We start from the raw sequence: 24,424 nt of genomic DNA, 5'->3' as shown, positions 1-24,424 counted from the left end.
AATTGCGGTTTTTTGTGCTTGCCCAGCCGGCTTTGCTCTTTTCTGCGATTTTTTTTACCCAAAATAAGGGGGCCGGGAGGGGGGGGGGGGGCGACCCCTGCCCCTCCCCTAGATCCGCCACCGCTATTCATCATCATCATCTTTATTTAAAAACATGGTAAATACATCAGACATTAACAGTTTAATATAAAAGCTACAACCTATTACGAAAGACTATGTATACAGATTAATCTTCTATAATTTAAAACTAATGGAACTGTTCCATTAAATACCTCAGGTTCCTCAGCCCATTCTCAGCAGGCTCTGAAACCCACGGTCACTCAGTCATTATTTGAATCTAGGTAATTCCGGTGAGTTGTACTTGCTTGATTGTTTTCCTCCCCCCACCCCCCTCCTCTTATGGGGTACATGGAGCGGTTACAAGAATTTTTAACTTAGGCTACGGACGCATTTTTTGTCAAGAAAACGCATTTATGTATTTACTAACCATTGACTGACCTTTCGTTTGATACCATTTATGGTCTTTTTTTATGGTCACATGCATTATACTGGTGGGTAGAAGCAGCCATCTTAACGCAGTCAAAGATACGGGTTACAAGAACTACGCAAGCGATTATCACAGAAATTGTAATTTCGCATTTGATTTGGTTTTGCATAACTACACTAAGCGATAGGCTTAATTGAAAAACTCGCGCTACTTTGTCGTCCAATCAGAGGTAAAACCAAAGCCAATCGCGACTTCATCCCAACGATTTCCCGCGCTTCGCGTCGGCTACACGTATTTGATTCACGTTTTGATTGGTTTACTGGATTGCCACTGTCCTTTGGTTGTGGTCGTTTCATGGCAATCAGTCTAAGATCTCTCTATACAGCATTTAACATTTACACCAAAAGGACCCTCACATAGCTACTTACAAACTTCCTAGACTGTTGATTTTAATGTTTGTGCCATTCTTTCGCGTTGTGAGCTGTCTTAAAATATATCAATTATACCCGAGCTTATTCTCGTCCACTGAGGCCGCACTCCTGTGATCAGCACCAAGAATCGCGACCTCTGGGCAGGGCCAACACTGGAAGTCTTCTATACACGGATTTCCCGTCAAATCTGATTGGCTCTGAGTATACGAAATGAATATTATGCCAGTAAATCGGGTCCGGCCATCATCTAACCATAGGTCGTGATTCTTAGTGTTGGGCAAACGTACCGCGGCCTCAGAGAACGAGAATGCTCGAGCTTTGCACTAAAGGTTTTTTTTAACGTAAGTCATGGATTATTCAAACAACAGTATCTTTTATTCCCCAAACTGATAATTTCAATTCTATTTACGACCCTTAAAATATGAAAACATTTATCCGAAGACTCGTTTGTAACGATTAATACATACATACATAAATACTTTACTGGCTCGTCCCCACGGGGCTTTTCAGAGTCAATTTTACATTAAAAAAATTAAAACTAAGTACATGACAATGATAAAAGAAGATAAAGGTTAATAAAATTAAATAAAGCAGTCATTAAGAAGCTTTTCCCTGAGTAAGCTATGTCGATATCTTAAAAAAAAAAAAAACTGGCTTAAATAAGGGTACAAAAAGCAAGCTTCAAACGTTCACATAACAAATGACTGATAGCAGAAGCAAAATACGGTCAAATAACGTTTCGTAATAAGATAAATGATTATGTCTCCATATATCTAACTGTACTTCAAACCCCTCTATTTTCACTACCTGCACTACGGAAGTTCAGTAGCCGGCTCGATCCTCCTTCTTGAGTGTAATACCAAAACCAACAAACATAGAAAGAGACTGCCGGCTCAGGCTAAAACAAGGCGGAATGAATCTTGTTCAGTCTTAGAGTACCTATGATCTAATTAACAATTATTCCATGAGCGCGCGTTGGACATGAGATGGTAGATAGCCTATAATCATCTCATATCCAACAAGCACGAGTAAGCGTACGCGTAATTTTTGGGGGCGTTTTTATTTTTATTTTAATTTGGGCTGTTACATTTTGGAGGGCGTTTTTCATAAAACAATAACTCCACTCCCGCCTGTTGGATATGATATGATTATAGCCAAATTGGCGCTACGCACCACGTTGGCCATCTATTTATCAAATAGATTCCATGTTGCCGCGCGTCTGCTCAGTAAAAGATCTCAAATGACGTCAAAATGTAGTGAGAACAAAAAAATGGCACACGGTGTTCAGTTGTGATGTTTTTTTTCCTGACACCAATTTGTGTAAGCAATTATTTTGAGACTGAGAAAAGTTGAATTTTTAAAATAAATTTATCTCATCCACACTTTGCTTATTAGGTTTGTTAAATTCGAGGCAAAGCGATGGCTTCTTTCCTTGAAATAATGTTTGGTTTAGTTTGTTTGGTTTAGTTTGTTTGGTTTAGTCTCGCTCGACTGCCGACTGAGACTGCTCGAGTATTTTTTTTTCCGAGTCATTTTCTGTAAAAGGAACTTCTTTTTCTTTCTTATTTCTGCTTCTCGTACCTGTTCACAACCTTGACAAGGCTTTTTTCCACCTTATCCTTCGCCCAGTCACATAAAATATTATCTAAATTCCCAAAACTTTCCACCATTTTAAACAACAGAAGGAAACTGTTTGTCATATTGTCGTCATCTATGCGTCTGTCCTCTGATAGATCATAGGTGAGAACCAATCAACATGCGAGAAAAATTTGACTCTTTATATAACATCTCATATCCAGCGCGCGCTCGTGGAATAATTGTTAAAAAATCTAATATGTTTTTACAAATTTTTGATTATCCTAAAATGTCCTTTGATCTTACAGAAATCATAGGATAGCAAGTCGTATTCTCGTCGTCTCTTATCATCCTAGGGATGTCTTTTCGATTTCTGATTATAGACTACCGTGTCACTAGTTTCGAGGACTTTTTCGTTCATGTTGAATGCCCTAGGTTATCCGCAGAAAGTGAAGGTCACGTTTTCTTTCAAGACACCATTGAAGTACTGATTCCAGAAAGATTTTTGAGGACACTGGAAACCCTTGCACTGCGGTGATACAAGGATGCGACAAACTGTTCAGAAAACAAGTTGCTCGATCAATTCTCAAAAACAGAATTCCAACCGAAATTTAAGGTACCTTCATCATCTACTTCTCCTTAATGTTAAAATCATTAAAATGTTAAAGAGACGACATTGATCCATGAGCAAAATATCAGCTGCCCTCTTTCCTCCTACTCTATAAACTTTCTATATCTATGTTCAGTTTTCTATCAGTTTTCTAACGCAAGAATTATATAGTATGCCTTACGTTATCATTTTGATGTAAGATACTTTGAGCGTCTGCCTTTACAACACGTGAAGTAATGACAGTATTCATTTTCTGTCCTAGTTTCTAACATCCATCCTAAACTCTTCTGGAGACACCCGTCCGTTGTCAAAGAACTTTACATTTTGTTTTCCATACTTGTACATGGTCTGGTTCTGTAAAAGAACAGAAAAAGAGAATTTACCTGAATTCAATCAACACTAGAGAGGTTTTCAACCATCATGGCAGCCACCCATCAATCGTTAGAGCACTACAGCGAAGCACGAAATAGCATGAGAACACTCGTCAAAACCCTCCCCTCCAACTAACTAAAATAGTAAAATTCAATTTAAAATGGCCGTACATAATAAGTAAATATTTGTTCGTAAGTATTCGAGTTATCTTCCAATCAATCAATCAATCAATTTTGATTAGTATCAAAACATGTGATGAGGCTGCCCTCCAAATCAGAGCCAGAGACTCATGTATAAAATGCTTCATAATAAGTAAGAGCAAAAAATTAAAAGAAATTTATGTTAGTAAGTATTAATTAAATAGAGAATATATTAAAAATATTGAAATGTTAACATTAGAAAAATACATCAATGCTTTACCCACAAACGCTAACAGAATAGAAAATTAAGTAGATATACTATGAAATTACTGTAAGAAATAATGGTACCAATCCAAAATTAAAATCCCTTTGATCGACAAAAATTATAATTACAGCTAGCCATTAAGTTAGAAAAATTAAATCATCTCAACTTCTCGCGAAAATCCCTTAAATTCGGAGGTTGTATAATATATAAAGGAAGCCGATTCCATAAATGCGACAATCAAATCGATTATTATAAGAAGTTTGGACAAGATTACAATTACTATTCCTTAATTTGTAATGGATCTACGACTTTCATATAGGGTAGAGATATAGCTTGGCCCATTGTAGATGATAACATAGGAGATTGAGTTCCAGGAAAATAAAGAACCCTTGCCCTAATAAAAGAAATTAACAATAAAAAGAACGGTGCACAAATTCCAGTTTAACAAATGTACGTAAATCTACAGTATTAGGAGCAGTAGATGAGAAATAATTCCTTGTGATCGGCAACGTTGTCAATTTGATTTGCCCAAGTTGCCATAAATAGACCATGGAAGAAAATTAGCAAAATCTGACGCACACTGATTTGTCATAAGTGGACCGTCAATTAAGTTTACAAAGTGGAAGCCCTCGTAAGCGGACACCCGGCTCGGGACGCGAAAAAGCTGCCGTAACTGGAGCTGGCCACTTATGAGGCTAATTCTCGTAAGCGGCCACTATAGTTGTAAGGGAAAGCTTACAGGAGCTTGCTGCGGGAGCTTGCCCAGATCACAATAACCGTTGGGAGAGCAAAAAATACCACCAAATTAATTTGTTTTATTGCCTTGTGCAATGCCGCGATAGTGGAGATGATTGCCTGTTTACAGTACTGTAGGTACTAGGACTGACCCTTGTGATTAATTAAGAACAAATCATAATTGTAGCCAGCAGCAACATTGGCACTAACAGTCTCACTGCAACATAAAGCAGTGATACAATTTACAAATGTTAATAAGTATATTTCAAAGTCAGGCCCAATTCCTCTCAAGTGTCCGCTCGCGGGAGCTTAAAAACAAAGGAAAGGTCTACATCGTACACCCTCGAAGTGTCCGCCGCCGCCTACGAGAATGTCCGCTTACAGGAATGAGTAAATGCAGAGTTTGTATGGGAGTTCAAACGGAGTTTTGTAAAGGCGTTCACGTGATTTTACAACAGCCTTGACGAAAACCGCAGGCTTAGTCATTACGTCACCAACTAGTGTTCGTTCTGAAAAAAAGGACCGTCCTTTCGGTCTGGAAATTCTCTGTTGCTGATGATTATAACATGGTTATTAATGGTTTTCCAAGCTCAAGCAAAATTGAACGGTCCGCTCAGTATTTATTGTCTTGAAGAGAACAAATCAAAGGCCTCGGCCTGGGCTGCCTCGTGTCACTTGTTTAGTGCGAAGAAATCCACTGGCAAACCAAACAAGTGTAATGCAAGCGTAACGCTTGACGCTAAGTAGCCATGATTAATTTCTACTTCCGTTAATTTAATACGAATAAGTTCGATCTGCCTCGATCTTGGCCGATTCCACCCTTATTGACAATTAACTATTGTAATTCATACCTGTTTGCTTACTCCCGGAAAATGCGCATTGTATGATAGTTTTAAATTGGCTCATTGTGATCCCTAAATTTTACTTATGCAATAGTTCCACTTAAGCGGTTCTGTATGTAAATAAATCCGTTGTTTGTTCATGGAATGAAATAATACTGATATCAGAGGAATCGAAAACCAGTCAGTAATAACAAGTTCCGGCTAATTCGCGTATTGCTTTCAAAGTTTAGACTATACTCCCATGCTAACCTGTGTACAGGCTACTCTCATGCTAAAAATAAAATGCAAACTGAGTAAACAGAATGCAGGCGTTACACTTCTGGTAGCATTACGAATGAAATTCCATCCGGCCTGATGCCCTGATCTGACCCATGTGGTATATAATATGCAATTATTTTTTGTGGGTTATATACCTGCTTGCTTATTCGCAGAAAATGGGTTTTGGAGGTTATTTAATTAATCCACTCATCCACTCACTCACTTAGTTGTCATCTTTAGATTTCTTTTGCGTGACTGAAACCCGTCACTTCAACGTTTCAAGCCTGCTATTTGTTGTCAGATTTGATTTTTTGATTTAAGGTAACTCTCTACCGTGCCTTTCATTGTGTTTAAGTCATAAATTAAGGTTGCACTATTCTGTTGCGTAGCAACAAACTTCGGCTTGACCCACTTTTTACCATCAATTGCATCTATCTTAAAAACTAAGCCAGTGACCCCATATTTTTTTTATAAAAATCTTTTTATTACAGACAGAAGAAGAAACGGGCAAAATTATAAAACATTCTGTGGAGTGAATTTTTCTTAAATTAAGAAAAATGGAAATTTCCAAGTTAGAGATATTCCATTCCACAGTTTTCTCTTTTACAATTTCGCACATGCATTCCGCTTTTGCTGTTGAATATGCATTAAAAAAGTAGGGTCACCGGATCAGTTTTTGAGATATTAGCTTCGTGGATAAGGTATTTTAGCGCGCGTTCTACGCGCAAATCAAAATCTCGACTTTACAAGATCACCCCTTGCGCACGCGTGAAGGCAGTCCGCTGATCAGTAAAGCCCGCAATTCCACGCGAATAAACGCGAATAGTCCGCGAACAGTGTTTTCTTTTGCTGTTGTCGTAAGCAGCATAAGCGGTAAAAGAAGAGTGCCATAAATACCCGGAGGTGAGACTAGACAAGTACAAAGAACGAAGAAAACCTGAAAAGTAGTTTTTTTCCCTGCTGTTTTTTAGATTGATAGCCGGCGCGATCGATCGCAACATCAACATCACAAGCGGTTTAAAGGGATGTTTTCCTTTGAAGTGCGTGAAGGATGGATGTTTTCGAAGTTAAAAATAACTGATAACGCAAACAGCTTACTAAACTTGGCGGGAAACAACGTTTTACGAATTAGGCCCCGCGCCGCCATGTTTGTTTTGATACAGTAGAACCCCGATAACTCAGTCGAATTCGGATAACTCGAATTCCACCGCTAACTCGAACCGAGTCTCAATTCCCTCGGATTTGACCCAACTTTTCAGTCATTTTTACTCGGTTAACTGGAACTCGGACAACTCGAAAACCCCGCTAACTCGAACTTAATTTCGTTTCCCTTGATCAAAATTTACTCCGATAATTCGAATTTCTGGTTCTTATAACCCGCCACGGATGACCATTGAGATATCCCATTAGCTTTTCTTATCGTGTGATCGAATTCTAACACTAGAACAAAGACTGGAGCAATTTGATTTTAATTAGTGCAACGAACAGATCACTGCAAGCGAAGTCACATCCGCAATTGATGTGCTGAATTCATACAGTCTGCTGGTGAACGAGGGTGCAGAGGAAATCAGAAGCCATGTACAGCAAATAGAGGCATTCGCAGAAATAATCTTCAGGAGCTCCCTACGACAGCAGACACTGCCTTCATTTTTTGTGCCTAAGCAATAAGAACTTTACGGATATGATAGAACGACCCCGACGCAAAAGGGAACATAAATTGACTGTATTAAATAAACTAAGTTACATTCACAGTATTGCAGTAAGAATGCATAATCGTTACAGTGGTTACAAAATGTATTAGTTTCTCGTGAAATAACTTTAATTTACACTGTATTGTATACCGAAGTGCTGAAAATCAATAAACTATTAATTATTAATCTGGAAAATTGAATATTTTAATCGACCCCGATAACTCGAAACCCCGCTAACTCGAACAGTTTTTCGTTTCCCTTCGGAGTTCGAGTTACCGGGGTTCTACTGTATTTGTAAACTCGCGTTAAAGTGCGCGCTAGAGCCCAGGCGTCTCATGGAAATGTTACTGTTTTGAGCCACCTTAACACAGGTTTTTCCGTAGAATTTTGCATGATGTTGCGTTCTTGGGAAATCCGTAACTTAGTAACCAAGCATTACATCGGACGATGTATTCCAGGCTCTTCTATGGAACGCCAGAACTGTCTTATGATACTTTTTTTTATTAATAGAAGTGTTTGGTTTGAAACTTACTGTTTCCTGTAAGAAATATTCACTATTCCCGTTATAAGTTGGAACGCAAACATGGCTATCTCTATGTACTCTTTTTTTCTTTTTCTTTTTTTTTTTTCTAAATTTTGTTAATTTCTGCGGGTTACGTGCCGACAGTCACGCAACGCACATAAAGTCAAAAAGCAGATTGCGATCAAACGAGTATGTTTCAGAGAACAACACATTTTTTTGCTGCATACGATTGCACAAAAAAGGTCTGTTTTGAAAAATAGTGTCGGCTGCTGTTCTAAACCTTGTTAGTTCTTCACTGTTTGACCGACGCGACAGCGATAAACCTGAGAAGTTAAATATTTGTGTTTCACCGTTCGATCGACGCGACAACATAAACCGGGGAAGATAAACATCTCGCCCCATTGTGGCCATAGAGCAATTCAGGTGATAACAATTGAGTTTTTAATTCCGAGGGGTCTGAGTTTTCGGGGTCTGAGGTTTCGGGGTCTGAGTTTTCGTGACACCCGTTTTTCCCGGCTTTCCCTAGACTACCTCCAAATTGTACGGCCCCTTGCGAAGACTGGTGACGATCATATCGAAGAAAGCACCGAATGTAATGAAGTAAGCACCGAATATAATGAAGTAACCACCGAACAAGGAAGTACCGAATATAATGGCCTTTGCACCGAATATAAGGAAGAGAGCACCGAATATAATAATGTTAGTACCCGTAATAATGAAGAAAACACAAAACAAAGTTAGAACCGAATATAACGAAGAAAGCACCGAATATAATAAAGACAGCACCGAATATAATGAAAAAAGCACCGAATATAACGAAGAAAGCACCGAATATAACGAGGGAAGCACCGAATATAATGAAGACAGCACCGCATATAAAGACATAAGCACCGAGTATAATGGAATAAGCACCGAGTATAATGAGTTAATCACCGAATATAATAACATAAGTATTAAATATAATGACATAACCACCCAATATAATAAAAAAAGTATCATAAGACAGTTCTGGGGTTCCATACTCTTCGTAGGTTGGAACGCCTGGACGTGAACGAAATGGCGTGTTTTCGTCGCTGTTTTAGGAGGAAAACTACTTCAAAATAATCTCTTCGAGCGCTTCCCTTTGCATCAACAAATGTACTCAACGAAAGGTCAAAGCACGAGGTCGCAGATTCAAGTCTGTTCATCATAAATTTACTAATCGCAGACTTTCTACGCAGTGGGACCTGGGAACTGCTAACAGACAGATAACCTGAAGCCCGGGACCTGAAGTCGAGGCTGCCCTATGCAGGTAGCAATAAGGTGTTTTGATTCTGTACAGCGTGGTTGAAACTCGTAATTCCAAAATCAAGATTGCAGCAAACGCCGTCAATGGTCGTCAACTCATCGTCGGTTTTGTACCTGTCTTTCGTAGCCAAAATTGACTAACCGGCAAGTTACCCGAACCATATCTAACTACCTATCTATCAACGACCCTTCACAGGAATCTTACTGGGACATTAGGAACGCAAAGAATGGTTACAAAGGAATGTACAATTCACACCATACCCTCGTGTCCACGTGGCTTTGGTCACAGGGACACGAGGCAAAAAAAAAAAAAAAAAAAACAAGCCTTGAAAGCATATATCGCTGATCCATCACTAAAGGTTTCCATTTTTTAGTGCAACCACAATTGTATTTATAAAACCGTACCCACCTGTTTGCGAACCTTGGACAGACCGCGGATTAGTGCCAGCCTCTCACAACATCCTCTCCTGTTTCTGGTTATTCCAGAGGTACAACATCTTATCCGACGAGGAATAACCCCTTTAGGTACGGTGAACACAAGCTGGGCCCAGATGAGCTCGGAAAACCCGAAAAACAGGCTCCACATCCATTGATCCCACTCCATATCAATCACACGAAACGCGTTTGTGAAGAATTGCACAATGATGATCTGGAAGAGAAGTTGAATAATTATGTTAGCTTCTGGTTTTAGTATAGAGTGATAACCGAATTGCCGAAGAAAGTAACTCTGTATAAATCTGATCTTATTATTGTTATTATTATTATTATTATTATTATTATTATTATTATTATTATTATTATTATTATTATTATTATTATTCAGTCACTGTGCAAAACAAAAACGGGAAAAATATCTCACAAAATAATGTGTCGAAATCTAACAGTTATTACCTGAATTCCAAAAGTACCAATCCAAACAACAATAAAAACAAAGTTGATATCTTTGAGTTTTCCGTACAGTAATCCATAGAACACATTCCTATCCTGCAGTCGTCTGCAGTTGATCTCATTAAACAGCTGCATGAATACGAATGTAGTGAAAACCATTGTCTTGTGCTGAGTTGGTCTGCATACACTGGACTCCTCATATCCATCTCTCATGTCCAGAAAATCAGGAAATACAAACATCAACACAAACATGACGGCCAGTTGATAAATGGAGTGACATATCACATTCTTTAGCAGCGTGCGGGATATGAGCGGCTTATGTCGGCCGTAAGGCTTGTGTCGGAGGACATCATTTGATGGTGGATCACGTGTCAGAGCAAAAGATGCCAAAGAGTCCATGATAAGGTTTACCCAGAGCAACTGAGTTGCTGATAATGGACTTCGCTGCAGAAAATACAAAACATTAAAATTGTACCCTACTCGATACATGACGACTGCTTGACTCAACAGACCCATTCATTGTATGTTTCATTTCCTGTCACAGGTTTAGATGAACGTAATATATTGGCCTGCTCCAAATGTATGGGTCTTCATAGCCCAGTGGGTATAGCACTGCAGCGCTAATGCAGAGACCTGGTTCGAATCCCATTGAAGCCCCGAAAACTTTTTCCGGGTTTAATTTGCAATTGTTTGAATTGCAGTTACAAAGGGGATGATCAAATCTTAGCCCAAATTAACCAACCAATCAACCAAAGGATGTCTAAAGACCTTATACTGAGTGAGAAATGTTCTGACCAGAAAATTCTCCTCCAGCAAGATGGAGATTTTAGTAACGTGCCATTTGCTAAAGGCAACAAACTAGCGTGACTATTTTCGCAGTAGAATAAGAAAACAATAAATATCTCAAACGCGCTTCACTTTCTGAAGATAAATGTGGGCGATTAACTGATTCATATGGCGTCTCAAGCAGTCAACCACTCTGAACTTGACGCTACGACTACGAAAACACGGACTTCTTGTGAGAGCCATGAAAAGAGATTCCACTCAGGTCACTGTATAGAGCTCAACTCTTTATTATTAGTAATAATAATAACTTTATTTACGTGTCAACGAGATTTAGCATTGCCGCTAATTGGGGACACCTAAAACGAGTTATAACTATCAGGACTATGTACATATTGGACAAGAATACGATGTTTAAGAACTCGTCAAGGTATTTACCAAAAGGACAACAAAGCGACACTTTCACTTAGGTTGTAACTATTAAAACGCAAGTTAGTTACCGTTTGAAATTTAATCATCCTCCCGGGGAAAATGTTTTTGTCAAAGAAAGATCCCCTAATAGAAACCAACACTAACCTTGGTGACACAAGCGCCAACGATAACAACAATGATAGCAACCCATGTAATGGTGAACTGGAACTGAAGAAACTTGAGGATACTTTCGTACAAGTTACGCCCCCATTTAACAGCTTCAACAATACTGGAGAAGTCGTCATTTTGTAAGACAATATCTGCCGATTCCTTAGCCACGTCTGTACCAGACACTCCCTGTAGTTTACAAATCACGTATTAGGAGTTTATTGACTAAATGGAAAGCCTGCCATGGAACACGTAGCATGAGATCATTATTTATGGACTGATTGCGCGAGGTCTGGGCTTCTGAGGTATGACGACTAAATAAAACATTGAAAGTGAATAGAACTAGAGTTACAGCCTCGCCCTAAAATGAGAAGAATTAACAAGGTCTTGTGAACCAATGTAAGTTAGTGGCGGATAGGTCAGAATGTGACAACGTCAACTAACTGATTTGCATTTTATTCCTCATTTGAAGGTTGAAGAGGAGAAACAGCGCCTCCCTCACTGGCGAAAAAGCTCATAATGATATCTGTCGCGATAATCTTGTAAGATTAAACTCAATTTTGAAATTAAAATATTCAAACAGGAATTTGAAAACGCTACCATAATAATAATGACTTCATTATCATTATTACTTTATTATTACTTACCATGGTAAGTCCTACGTCAGCACTTGTCAGAACTTGGTCATCATTCACTCCAGAGGCTGTCACTGCTACCACCTCTCCGCCTCTGCTATGCATAATGCGCTTGACAAATGCCAGTCTTTCCTGGGGGCCAGCATTAGCTAAAATGCGCAACTCGTTTGGCCACCACTCATCAAACTTTTCCTGACTGATCTGTACATGTTAAAATATGGAAGATGCTGGGTAATTGAGATAGAAGACAATGTTCAATAGAAAATTGTGTACACGTCGAAAAGGACCAAGGTGGTTTCAATAGGGATTCACTGAAAACTGTTTAAAATTCTTATTCTAGTGTCGTATATTATATAATAAAAAATCGAAAACCCTCATAGTAGTAGAGAAGGGATGATAGGCGCCTTTTTCTGGGGGAGCCATTTACATAAAGTGGGGAGCCAGAACACGATGACGTCACAAAGCATGATATGTTGGTGGTCTTTGTTAGCGCCAAGACAGACCAAAATAACACTGATTGTTTGAGACATAGGGCGCTTTCAATTCGACCAAACATTCCGGAGTGAATTTCCGGAAATTTCCATGGGCGAATGGTACAGACTTTTCCAGTGTGGAAAAAGACAAGCCGCACAGTTTTGTTCGGTTGGAATTTTTCAATGACTTCGAGGTTTAAATCGCAAATATAGAAGCAAACAGAACACTGATACGTCGACATCGTGACTTTTTACAGGCCACCGCAGCAGGGACTTTCAAACCACAACGGCGGCGAAAACGTGGCAAAACAAAGGGTTTAGTAAGTCGTAAATTGGTTCTGCACGCGTTATAAATCTTTGTACATTTCCCAGCCAACCTATGCAAAACAAACAAGTACACCACGGGGGCATTACTTTATAAAACGCTTTCTTCACGAGTTTAGCTGTAGCTAGTATTTATCGACATATAGGGGGAAGATTCTAAAGTATTTCCATTTTCAACTATGCGTCGCCGTCATCCTTGCGGGAGATGTCCAACTCGCTGTGATCGCGGCCAAAAGAACTAGCTAGCGCTGAGTAGAAAATTACGAATTTGCATAATTTCCTCGTGATGTATACCCAAATTTTCCAACATTTTTTCTTGGGAATTTTCGTTCCATTTGATTTTCATCCCGGAATTTCCGGAATTTTCGGTTGAATGGTTCGCTTTTCGGAAATTCAACAACTTCCGGATTTTCTGGAACTTTTCCCTGGAAATTTCCGTACCATTTGTTCCCATTTCGAAAATTTCGGAATTTTTGGTTGAATGGAAAGCGCCCGAGGTTGTCCTTTTTTTTCGGAAATTATGCAAATTCGCAATTTTCCTATTTAGCGCTAGTTCTTTTGGCCGCGATCACAGCGAGTTTGATACATCTCACGCAAGGATGACTGCGACGCGCATTCGAAGATGGAAATACTTTAGAATCTTTCCACTTTTATTTCGATAAATACTACAATCATGGACAGAAGTCTTGGGACAAATTTGCACTTCTGGCGCTTTTGCCCACACGCCAGACGCGAATACAACTTCACCTGCCTAACCTCGCCCCCACCCCCCATACAATGTTGAAAACTAGTACCTGCAATTTCACCTGATTTTCAATATTGTGTTGGGTGGGGAGGGGGGTCAGCAACGCGTTTTTAAAGGATATAGCAGCGTTTTTTTCAAACTTCAGTTCTAAAACACAGATAATTCGTTACATTACATAAGTGTCCCAAGGACTTTTGTCCACGATTGTAGCTACAGTTGAATTCGTCAAGAGAGCGTTTTATAAAAATAATGCCCCCATGGTGTACTTGTTTGTTTTGCATAGCTTGGCTAAGAAATGTACAAAAGATTTATAACGCGTGCAGAACAATTGTTCGACTCTTTAAACCCTTTGTTTTGCCACGTTTTCACTACCGTTGTGGTTTGTTAAGGTCCCTGCTGTTGCGGTCTATAAAAAGTCACGATGTCGACGTATCAGTGTTCTGTTTGCTTCTATATTTGCGATTTAAACCTCGAAGTCATTGAAAAATTCCAACCGAACAAAACTGTGCGGCTTGTCTTTTTCCACACTGGAAAAGTCTGTACCATTCGCCCATGGAAATTTCGGGAAATTCACAACGGAATTTTTGGTCGAATGAAAAGCGCCCCTCGTGAGCTGTAGCCAAATTTTCGAACATTTTTTCCTGGAAATTTCTGTTCCATTTGTTTTTCATCTCGGAATTTCCGGAATTTTCGGTTAAATGGTTCGCTTTTCGGAAATTCAACAATTTCCGGATTTTCTGGAACTTATCCCAGGAAATTTCCGTACCATTTGTTCCCGTTTCGAAAATTTCGGAATTTTTGGTCGAATGGAGAGCGCCCATATTGTTCAACACCAATGCTGGGAACAGCAGGTTTGCCCAAGCTTACCCGCTTTATACCCACGCTGATTGGACAGTATAGACTATTATGTTTTTCAAACAAAAGCGGGCTTCCATTTAGCCAAGCTTAAGTCAGTTTTTGCAATTCACTTGGTAGGAAAAAAAATTTCTCGAGCTTTGGCTTTTTCGAAATCATATAAATCGTGAAAATGGCTTTTTCTGAATGCGTGGACGTGGTTCCGATCCTGTACGCAGCGCATTAGAGGCTAGTCAAAAAAATGTAAGAATTGTGCGACGTAAACAATTGACTGTGTAAAGAGTTCTTTATATTAAAAGGGAGAGCTCTTCTTTCTTGTACTGACGTTGTTTGATCACCTTCACATGTTTCCTAAGTTAGGTTAGCTGGATGGTGTTCTTGATGCATTTATACTCTTACGAGCCAGTTTCTGTAAATACCGAGAATGAGATGACAGTCGCGAAATTTTCGATTTCTTCATATTTTGCCCAAATAACCTCTATAGTGAGTTGTTTTCGAAAATACCATTCAAAGGTCCTGAAGCGCTTTAGTTTTTTCGAAATCGAGGAAAGTTTGAAAATCGCCATTTTAGCTGCCTGACGCCGCCGAAAATGGCCGAAAATTGTGCATTTTCTTTTCGCTCGTACAGATCAACGCGATGATATCTACCAATATACTTTGAGTAGCTCATAGTGCATGTCTTGCTGTTTCTAAAGCATTAATTTGATTAGTAAAAGCTCCAAGTTTAATAATATTTTAGGCCGATAAAAGTACCTTCATCGAAGCTAGTGAGCGAAATGGCTAATTTCAATACCATCAAAATCCCACTGGTACATTGAATTTGAAGTCGAAACTAAAATTTTCTGAAAGCCCATACTCTATATTATGATGTGTGAAAGTCTCTTCCGCGGCCCGAAAAAACTAACCCGTCGGGAGACATAAACGTGTGGTGCATTTTTGTAAATTCGTCATTCGTGAAACCAACATGGAACTAGACCAGCTACCTTCATCAAGAACAAAAATAAGCGAATGGAAACCTTTTTCGTCAATAAGGATACTTGTAATCGGTTTTTTTCCTTTTAGATTGACCACATGATTAACTTTTGCAAACATTTGCATTTAAATCAAAATAGACGCTAGTTTTGGTACATTTTAATGTTATGCAAATTTATTTCGATCACCGGCACGTGCATATCGCCTGAAACTGATTTTCCTTCCGCCTTCTGTATGTTTCTTTTTGAAAGTTACAACTGTAGCACACATTATTCGTTCAATATCGGCAGTTTTAACTTTTGTGGAACACCCATGGCCACAGCCAAACTTGACTTCAAGTTAAAAAACAACATTTTGAAACGTGAAGCTTGAGTAAACAATCGATTACAGTTGCATCCATCATGTTTGGCGTAAATATTCGAACACAACCATTTCATGTAAACAGGTACACTCTACTTTAAAAACAACCGTCTCCTCGCAGCATTTCTTGAAATCCTGGTCTGAGACCAGGTAATGCCGATAACAAAGCGCGAGCAGTTGACGAAACTTCATGATCAACTGTCGAAACGTTGTACTTCTGGAATAAGCGAGATGATTCAAGCTTTGTATTTCTTACCCGTGTGCTTGCAATTCTTATGGATACAGTTCCCCTGTCTTTTACCACCAGATTTATAGATGAATAGTTCGTTTCTTATCACTTAATATGGCACATACCTCTGAATAATAAAAACCCAAGAAAAGTGATGTCACAGTTTGTGTTTTATTCAGAGGTGATAAATTTGCATAACATTAAAATGTACCAAAACTAGCGTCTATTTTGATTTAAATGCAAATGTTTGCAAAAGTTAATCATGTGGTCAATCTAAAAGGAAAAAAACCGATTACAAGTATCCTTATTGACGAAAAAGGTTTCCATTCGCTTATTTTTGTTCTTGATGAAGGTAGCTGGTCTAGTTCCATGTTGGTTTCACGAATGACGAATTTACAAAAATGCACCACACGTTTATGTCTCCCGACGGGTTAGTTTTTTCGGGCCGCGGAAGAGACTTTCACACATCATAATATAGAGTATGGGCTTTCAGAAAATTTTAGTTTCGACTTCAAATTCAATGTACCAGTGGGATTTTGATGGTATTGAAATTAGCCATTTCGCTCACTAGCTTCGATGAAGGTACTTTTATCGGCCTAAAATATTATTAAACTTGGAGCTTTTACTAATCAAATTAATGCTTTAGAAACAGCAAGACATGCACTATGAGCTACTCAAAGTATATTGGTAGATATCATCGCGTTGATCTGTACGAGCGAAAAGAAAATGCACAATTTTCGGCCATTTTCGGCGGCGTCAGGCAGCTAAAATGGCGATTTTCAAACTTTCCTCGATTTCGGGACCTTTGAATGGTATTTTCGAAAACAACTCACTATAGAGGTTATTTGGGCAAAATATGAAGAAATCGAAAATTTCGCGACTGTCATCTCATTCTCGGTATTTACAGGAACTGGCTCTTACGTACGTTTTTCAAAACTGTGCTGTCGCATCCATAAAAAGAAAAGTTCTTGAGTGGCCATTCCGGTGTTGGTGACAAGATTCCGGTCTTCGATCCGAATGATCCAGCTGCACTCAAGTTATCTCCGGTCACCATACAAACTTTAACGCCTGCTTTTCGTAAGTGCCATATTGCATCCGGCACCTAGATTTAAAACAAATATCACTTTATGAAGGCTTCAGATGTATATGTAAACTAGCTGTTCTTACGGCGCATATGTTTTTTTTGAAATGACTGACTAAAATTTGAAGCAACTATTTTGAATTGAAATAGGTAATATTTTCAATCCAATTTATGACACGTTATATAAATAGCTCGTCTCAAAAACTATTTACATTAAACCTTGCAAATAATTGAGAGAAAACAATGGACGTGTCGACTTACCTGCTTTCGAACAGTTTCATCGATGCCAACAAAACCAAGAAATGTAAGACCTGACATGGTTTCTTCTTGACCCCAATCATTATTTTCTGTAAAGAAAAAACAAAATGATACCAGAAGCCAAAATAATCTGTTCTGGGAATTCCTAGAACGGTCCACTGAGTCATCCCGTGCCTGTCCCATCGCAAAAAACGACGGAAAAGGCCAAGTCCAAAGAGTACTTTTATGCGTTAATCTCGTGACGTCAACACACAAAAAGTTTTTGCCTCAGTTCAACGAAGCTGAAATGTCTCAAAATACAATCCCACCTACCGTAGACTGCTGGAAAATATTTAGACGCCAAACAAAGTACTTCAAGCTGCTTTCTTTTTTCCAGGTCATCAGTTTCCCTCCTCGTGTTGTGATCGTCAAAGGGCACATTATCAAGTGAAGGAAGCGCCATTCGAGTACATCGAGGCAACACGTAGCCAGGAGCTCCCTTGCAGTAAAGCTTGTAACCCCCGCCATCCTTAAGATGAATGACAACAGCGGTATACTCCTGATTCAAAGGCGCTCCTTTAGGATTCGCCTTCTTGTAAACCAGTGTATCTTCGGGATATTCGTCTCTCCAAATCTGATACGTCTCACCCATTTCAAGAAGAAGCTGCAGAAGAGCGCCATCGGTGCTTTCACCAGTGTGTCTTGGGAGATTGTCTACATCTTCATCCTGACAGTAGAGCGTTGATATTAATGTTACTTGTGCTCAACGTGCACACAGCATACGAAAAGTAAAGGTAACCTGACTAGGCTTGAGATGTTGGCTTCAAAAAATAAAGAAACACGAGCCTCCGAGAAGAACAAATTCAGTAAATAGCCAGGAAAAATCAAACGAATTATAATTAAAGAAGAAACTCGCGCAAATGTTAATAAATTTGAATCGAAACTGATAATTAAGGCAATGGCTACTAAACGCCTGCTTATACTATAAACTATTCACAGTGTACCTGAATATTTGATGAATACTTTGTGTTAACAGCGATTCCTCTGCAAATTTCCTCAACAAAAGCCGGCTCTTTGAAGTTGTCTGCTTTATACGTCTTCAATTCTTGAAAGCTCTTAAATGTTTTACCCCCTAATGTTCCTTCCACTGCGCGTTTCCTAGTTTCAACTTCAGCCTAAAGAAAAAAATGGCATCGATGTAGAATCAAAACATTCAAAATGCCACGGTATCGTTTCGCTCTTAATAACTTTCCTTCAAGCTTATTATTTCTGAACTTATTTGTAAACGATTAACACCTAATCTTCATACTGCTGCATTTCACTTAATTGCTGTCACACCGGTTGGGAGTAAGATTAAAGAAAGTCAACAATAATTACACGTTATTGTTTACCATGATTTACCGCTAATTCTCATAATAACGTTAACTACGTCAACCCGTTTTTCTATGCTCGCCTTGCAGACCTATCTGCTAGAATCAGCTACTTACATACTCATCTACTGTGTCAATGCCCACAAGTCCAAGCAATGTTAACTGTGAAGTCACCTCTTCCTCGTTGTCCCACTGAGGTTTACTTGTTTCCGCTAAAAGAGTTGGAAACGCGTTTAGCGTCTGCTCTACATGTTACATTTATGATCTCAGCATCCTCCCTTTGCAAACTCAGGAAGTTTGTATCAGAACCAGGTGCGACCTCCTTACATGGCTGCAAGAGCGGAGCCTCTCTTGATGGACGTAAAGACTACCTAACTAGTTCAGAATGTGAAGATATGGAGTTATATCAAGCAAGAAACCAGATTGCATTTCACGATTTACTTTTGTCGTGTGCAAAAAGTAAATAATTTGATCTAACATAAAAAGTGCTTTAGAACTAATTCACTCAAAGGGATTAGAAAGGATTATACGGCGGTAAAATCATTTTCTCTTGGTCATGATATGCTTTCACAGTCACTTACTATCGGCTACAATATCTTTAACCCCGCAAACTCGGGTAAACTATTTTTCGTTTTCCTAACAATTTGAGATAGCGAGGTTTGTCTGTATGAAGAGAACAGACTCCCGAGGGGGACTCCCAAATAAAAAGGACGGGGGTGCTCGTCGTACCTTTTAGGGTTAAAAACGTAGTTTTGTTATCTCTTAGTGTGTTCAGCCTCAAAGGGTCCACAGCGGCAGCTTTGGCGGTACCTTTTAGGATATTGAGCCCAAAAAATATGACAGGAGATAATGTGCTGTTTTAGAGTTGGTAGGTGTGGAAAATATTTCAAGCCACGCCCACAAAACAGGATCTCGGAACCTCTTTGGGGTTCTTTTCAAAATCTCCGATCAACAGCCCCGTCCTTTTTATATGGGAGTCCCCCCCTCCGGCAGCAGAATGTCTCGTTCAGTATCGTTAGCTGGAAGAGTGCGACCGACATTCAACTTAAAAGTCACGAAGTCGCCCACCTGAAGGGTAGATCTGATGCCTGTACGCTATACACATCACTTTCAAATGGTAGGTATCCTGCATGTTCTTAATGACTTGGTCAATTCTGACTCTATCCTCGGGAAGATACTTGCCCACGCTTCCGTCATGTCGAACAATCTCTGTGCACCGTGCAAGAATGGCCTGAGGAACTCCTTTCGAGTAAATCTTGAAGTCATCACCTTCACGAATGACTGTAGTCATGGATTTACGCTCAGGAGAAAAACCAAATACCTTAACGAATGTGTCCTCTGGATGATCGTTCCTTATAAACGGGTAGTACTGACCTAGGTCAAGCACGAACTGAAGAAGAGCACATTCTGTTCTGTCACCGGCTTGCTTAGGAAGGCACTGAGGGCCTGTAGGCTAAACGGATCGCAACTCAATCAGTCGCCGCACTCAGCTAAAATCGTTTTATTAAGTACAAGGGCTAGAATGTCAGTGTTGTTTAAATTTCAAGTTGTAGAAGAACGGACAGCTTCGATGTGTAAAAGGAAAGCTCGAGTAAGATAGAGAATCAATCTTCGGGACTTAAACTCTAATAAAGAAAATATATCAACTGGAAACATGTAAACATGTAACAACCGTCTTTCTAAAGGATTTTAAATGGATCGAATTTGACGCATGGCCAGTGCTGGCGGATTGCTCAAGGCCTGATACGGATTTGATTTGTACTTCCAAAAGCCACTTATCTGTAGGGGACAATTATAGATGTTCTAATGCTACACAAAAGTGATACATAATGTACATGCCATTGGTAAAACGAAACGACAAAATACTTATTTACGCGATCGGCAATTCCCGAACCAATAGTGAATAGATGAGTTTTCAACCAAAAGGAGAAGTGTAATGTTAGAGGTTTCTTATCCTGCGTTACTATTGCGCTGTGAAACACTGACATACCGAATAGTAATGCAGTAACGTGTTGTTATTTGAGGGCTAAGCTGGTCTGAATTTTGCAATACGGACCGCTAAGATGGACCGCTTACGAATTAATTTCGGCAAATTTCGTTTTCAGTTCATTCCACAAAATAAACAGTTTTTTGTCAGGTAGAAATCTTTTTACCCAGGCTTTTTACCTGTTTGGAGAACAATATAATTTCAGTTAAATGTTCACAAAAGCGACGTGAGAAACATAAATAAATGCTACTACCTTTCACGCGCGAGTTTACCGAGAATGGTTCGCGGAGACACACCAATTTATCAGCAGATTAAAAAGAAACATTCTAATAAATGCTTCATTGAACTGTCTGTCCGGAGAATACTAATTTTTGAGGGCTTATGGACCAAGCCGAAGGCAAGATCCTGCAAATAAGAACTTCACCAATATTTCTCCAATACCGATTGAACAAACTAGTTCAGTAACATATATAATTATCTATCAACCGAATCTCTTTCCCGACATAGCAAATTACCAAGAAAAGCGAACCAAAGTTGCCGCAATGTTGTTTTGACGAGGGAAACAAAAACATAGGCTGCCCCTTGGACTAGACTTGAATTTTGATACAGGCGAAAAAGTATTTCAACATTGCAAAGTTTTCTCGGAATGAATAATATAGTCACGTTTCGGTGGACGTGTTGTTTTGAAATGCCATATTTACGTCAAGGCATGGAGCGTGTCTAAACGTAATTGTGTTGAATAAGTCAAAGTTAGTTCGGATTTTTCATTGAACATTTTGCTGTCGCCGAGGAACTCTTTTATGGTTGGAGTAGAATTCCGCTTATGATGCGTTTTAGGTTTGGCCGTTTGTAATCAAGTCTCTTTCAAATGTGTACCTTGTCCATATTCAACGAGTTTCGATCGAGTTCTTTGAGACACTACTAAGATTTCACTAACATTGTCGTATGAGTAAGTGAAATGGTGTTCACAGAAATGACGGAAGTCGTGAATGACGATGTTTACTCTGTAGTGTTTATTGCAACTTATCGTGCACTTGACTGAATAAACATTAAAGCCTACAAAATGTGAATATAGATTATGGTAATTTGGGTTTCTACATTCATTAATTTATAAGCAGCTTACCGTTATAGTGGAGGAGTAACTTGTATTGACAGATATGGCATCACACAGGACTTTAACTAAGTTTGGGGGCAGCTTGTCCCTGTAATAGCGTGGATTTCCGCTATACCTTCCGTCTGCCATGTAACACTCCACCACTTGTTCCGTGACAGTCATTTTACTGAGTTCAGTCAGAACCCCTGTCTTCCCACAACATATGGTTGTTAGGTTTCCCATTTTCTCCACCACATCAACATTCCTGACCAATATTTGGCTGGCGTACATCTTGTCAACGCAATAAGACAGTGTTATCGTGACAGCTAAAGACAGTCCTTCGGGTTCAGCAATAATAACGATGACTATGCCAATTATTATTGCCTGTACAAACTCAATCCAGTGACTCTCATCGTAACTCTCGTCGTCAACAGAATATGTTTGAATGCTGAATCTCAGAATGATAATAAATGCCACCAGTAGACCCAGCATTATGCCAATAAGCCCTAAAATAGCTGAGGCCTTGTTCAGCTTCCCTTGCAAGGTCGTGCGTTCGTCATCAGGTCCATCAGACTCGGCCGGCATGCTTGCGTTGCCTCTGTACCTGGAAGCCTGTGTGTTGCGACCGACAGCAGTGACTAGAAACCTCCCGCTACCCTCTCTAACATAGCTCCCAGCGAAAACCAAAGGATCTTCCTCTCCCTTAACGACGCGTGGACCAGCATTGACGATGCTATCATTAGTAACTAACTCATTGGTTTGAGCGAGGACGCCATCTGCTGGGACAATTGTACCGACTTTCAGGAGACAGAGATCACCAACTCTTACGTCTTTGCAACACAAGTTGAGCTCGTTTCCACTTCTTATGACAGTGCATGTGCGGCTCTTCTCAATCCTGTTTTGCATCTTATAAAATTCCTGGTCCCGGTAGAAGTCACTTAGCGCTGAGGACAGGATAATGACGACCACAGTGCCAATGATACCGCATCCTTCCATCCATGCCGTCTTGGTCTGCTCGATTCCATCACATATCTCTGGATGATACCATCCTAGCAAAAGAGCGGCAATTGCTCCCAACACCAAAATAATCAGAACGGAGTCAGTGAGCGAGAAAACAAGTGATCGCCAAAAACTTTGAGGTGGTTTCAGTGGTATAAAGTTTTCACCAAAAACTAGCCTACTTGCGAGTCCATCTTTAATGCCCAGTAGACCTTTTCTTGTTGACGAATGCAAGCGCTTTGCGATTCCTTTCACACCGCCAAGCTCTCGCTCGAGGCGATCCGCCGCTGTTTTTCCTCGAGTTTCCATTAGGGCAATCAGACTCCGATTAAGTTCTTGATGATTTAAGAAGTCCGGAGCACAATTGGCGCTTTTGCTAGCCATTTTTTCCGCCAGCGGAAATGCTGTTAGATTCCGGCAAAGCAGTGTTTACAACGTAAACATGTAACAGTCACGAACCTTGAGAAACACTACAGCAGTTGGCGAATCATGCAATATTAAAGAATACTGCGCAAACCCGATGTTTCACGCAATACTACCCAGACCTATCTGTAATTATTTCAAAGAGGAAACTTTCACGTCGAGAACGACACAGATTGATCCGTCCCTTCAGTGTTTTGCGACGAGGAACGCAGAAAATGTATTCGTGATCACCTCGAGCCTTAATTTACGATGGAACGCGAAAACAAAAGAAACTGGGAACTGTCACCATAGCAGCTTAAACAATGAAGGGCAAACAAACAAGGAATATGTTTTAACATATCACTTGCAGCCACTAAAAAGTGGCTATCATCGATACGTGACATGCTACAGTGAATCACTTCTGATCGCCTCTGAGAAGACTGAACAATTTTGTTCTTTGCACTAAAATAAGGGACGGTTTATTTATCTCTGTTTTCTCCCTTTCCAAGTACCGTTACAACTCAACTAACGTTTATTTACTCACTTTTATTCCTCATACGAACTTTCTCGATTGCTTGTTGTTGTTTCCAGTACCGAGCAACGAGTTTGTAAACAACTGAACTAGACCTGGAAATATGGAATAGCGAATCTAATTTTAAGCATTGGAGAATAAATACAAATACCACGTCAAAGGAATTATTTGGGAGCGCACTGTAACTTTATACGCAAGTATACGCTATCATTCACTGGGTGGCTACTCAGTCAGTTCTTTGACTTCAGAATTTTTCTAGTCTTCATAGCCCCTTGGGTTTCGAAGAAGTTCGTTTTCAATCCACATCCTGTGGGCGATTTAACTTGCTTTGCAGCTGTACTAACTTTTACGTCGGTTTCAGTTGTTTTTATATCTATGCCACACGGCGCTCTAACAAGGCCTTGAAAAAGGCACGCAAGTTTACGACGTAATATCGCTACAAACTCAACCGCCTTAACCCAGGTAAAACCGGGGGTTTGCAAGTTTCCGTTATATCTAAGCAACTAGGAGTATTTGTATTTCCAACCTGTTTAGGATGCTAGTCCCTCGCAGGGTAACCCCTAGCATTGAATTAAAACACCAGGGTGGGGAGGCCGCAGACCACCGAGTGAATGAGAAGGAATGCTGTATTTGGATTTTTCTGGCCGTAATGTTTGCAATATAC

The 24,424-nt window shown here is 39.7% G+C and overlaps 1 protein-coding gene across 1 annotated transcript; it reads right to left on the bottom strand.

Annotated features, from left to right (window-relative positions):
• Positions 1–126: 126 nt before the first annotated feature.
• On the bottom strand, positions 127–24,395 carry LOC110040666 (plasma membrane calcium-transporting ATPase 2-like). Its single transcript, XM_089273500.1, has 12 exons — positions 21,858–24,395; positions 19,816–20,200; positions 18,865–18,959; positions 18,382–18,552; positions 17,711–18,104; positions 17,402–17,487; positions 16,985–17,161; positions 12,114–12,302; positions 11,464–11,655; positions 10,108–10,548; positions 9,626–9,865; positions 127–3,457 (listed from the first exon to the last, which is right to left on the bottom strand). The coding sequence occupies exons 1-12, from the start codon at positions 23,208–23,210 to the stop codon at positions 3,362–3,364; spliced, it is 3,819 nt and encodes a 1,272-aa protein (XP_089129626.1). The 5' UTR covers positions 23,211–24,395; the 3' UTR covers positions 127–3,361.
• Positions 24,396–24,424: the final 29 nt, after the last annotated feature.

Source organism: Orbicella faveolata, unplaced genomic scaffold (assembly GCF_042242905.1).
Source record: "Orbicella faveolata isolate gen_17 unplaced genomic scaffold, um_ofav_v1 contig_35, whole genome shotgun sequence".
NCBI classification, from domain to species: Eukaryota; Metazoa; Cnidaria; class Anthozoa; order Scleractinia; family Merulinidae; genus Orbicella; species Orbicella faveolata.
This window is presented reverse-complemented; position numbering and strand designations above follow the sequence as displayed.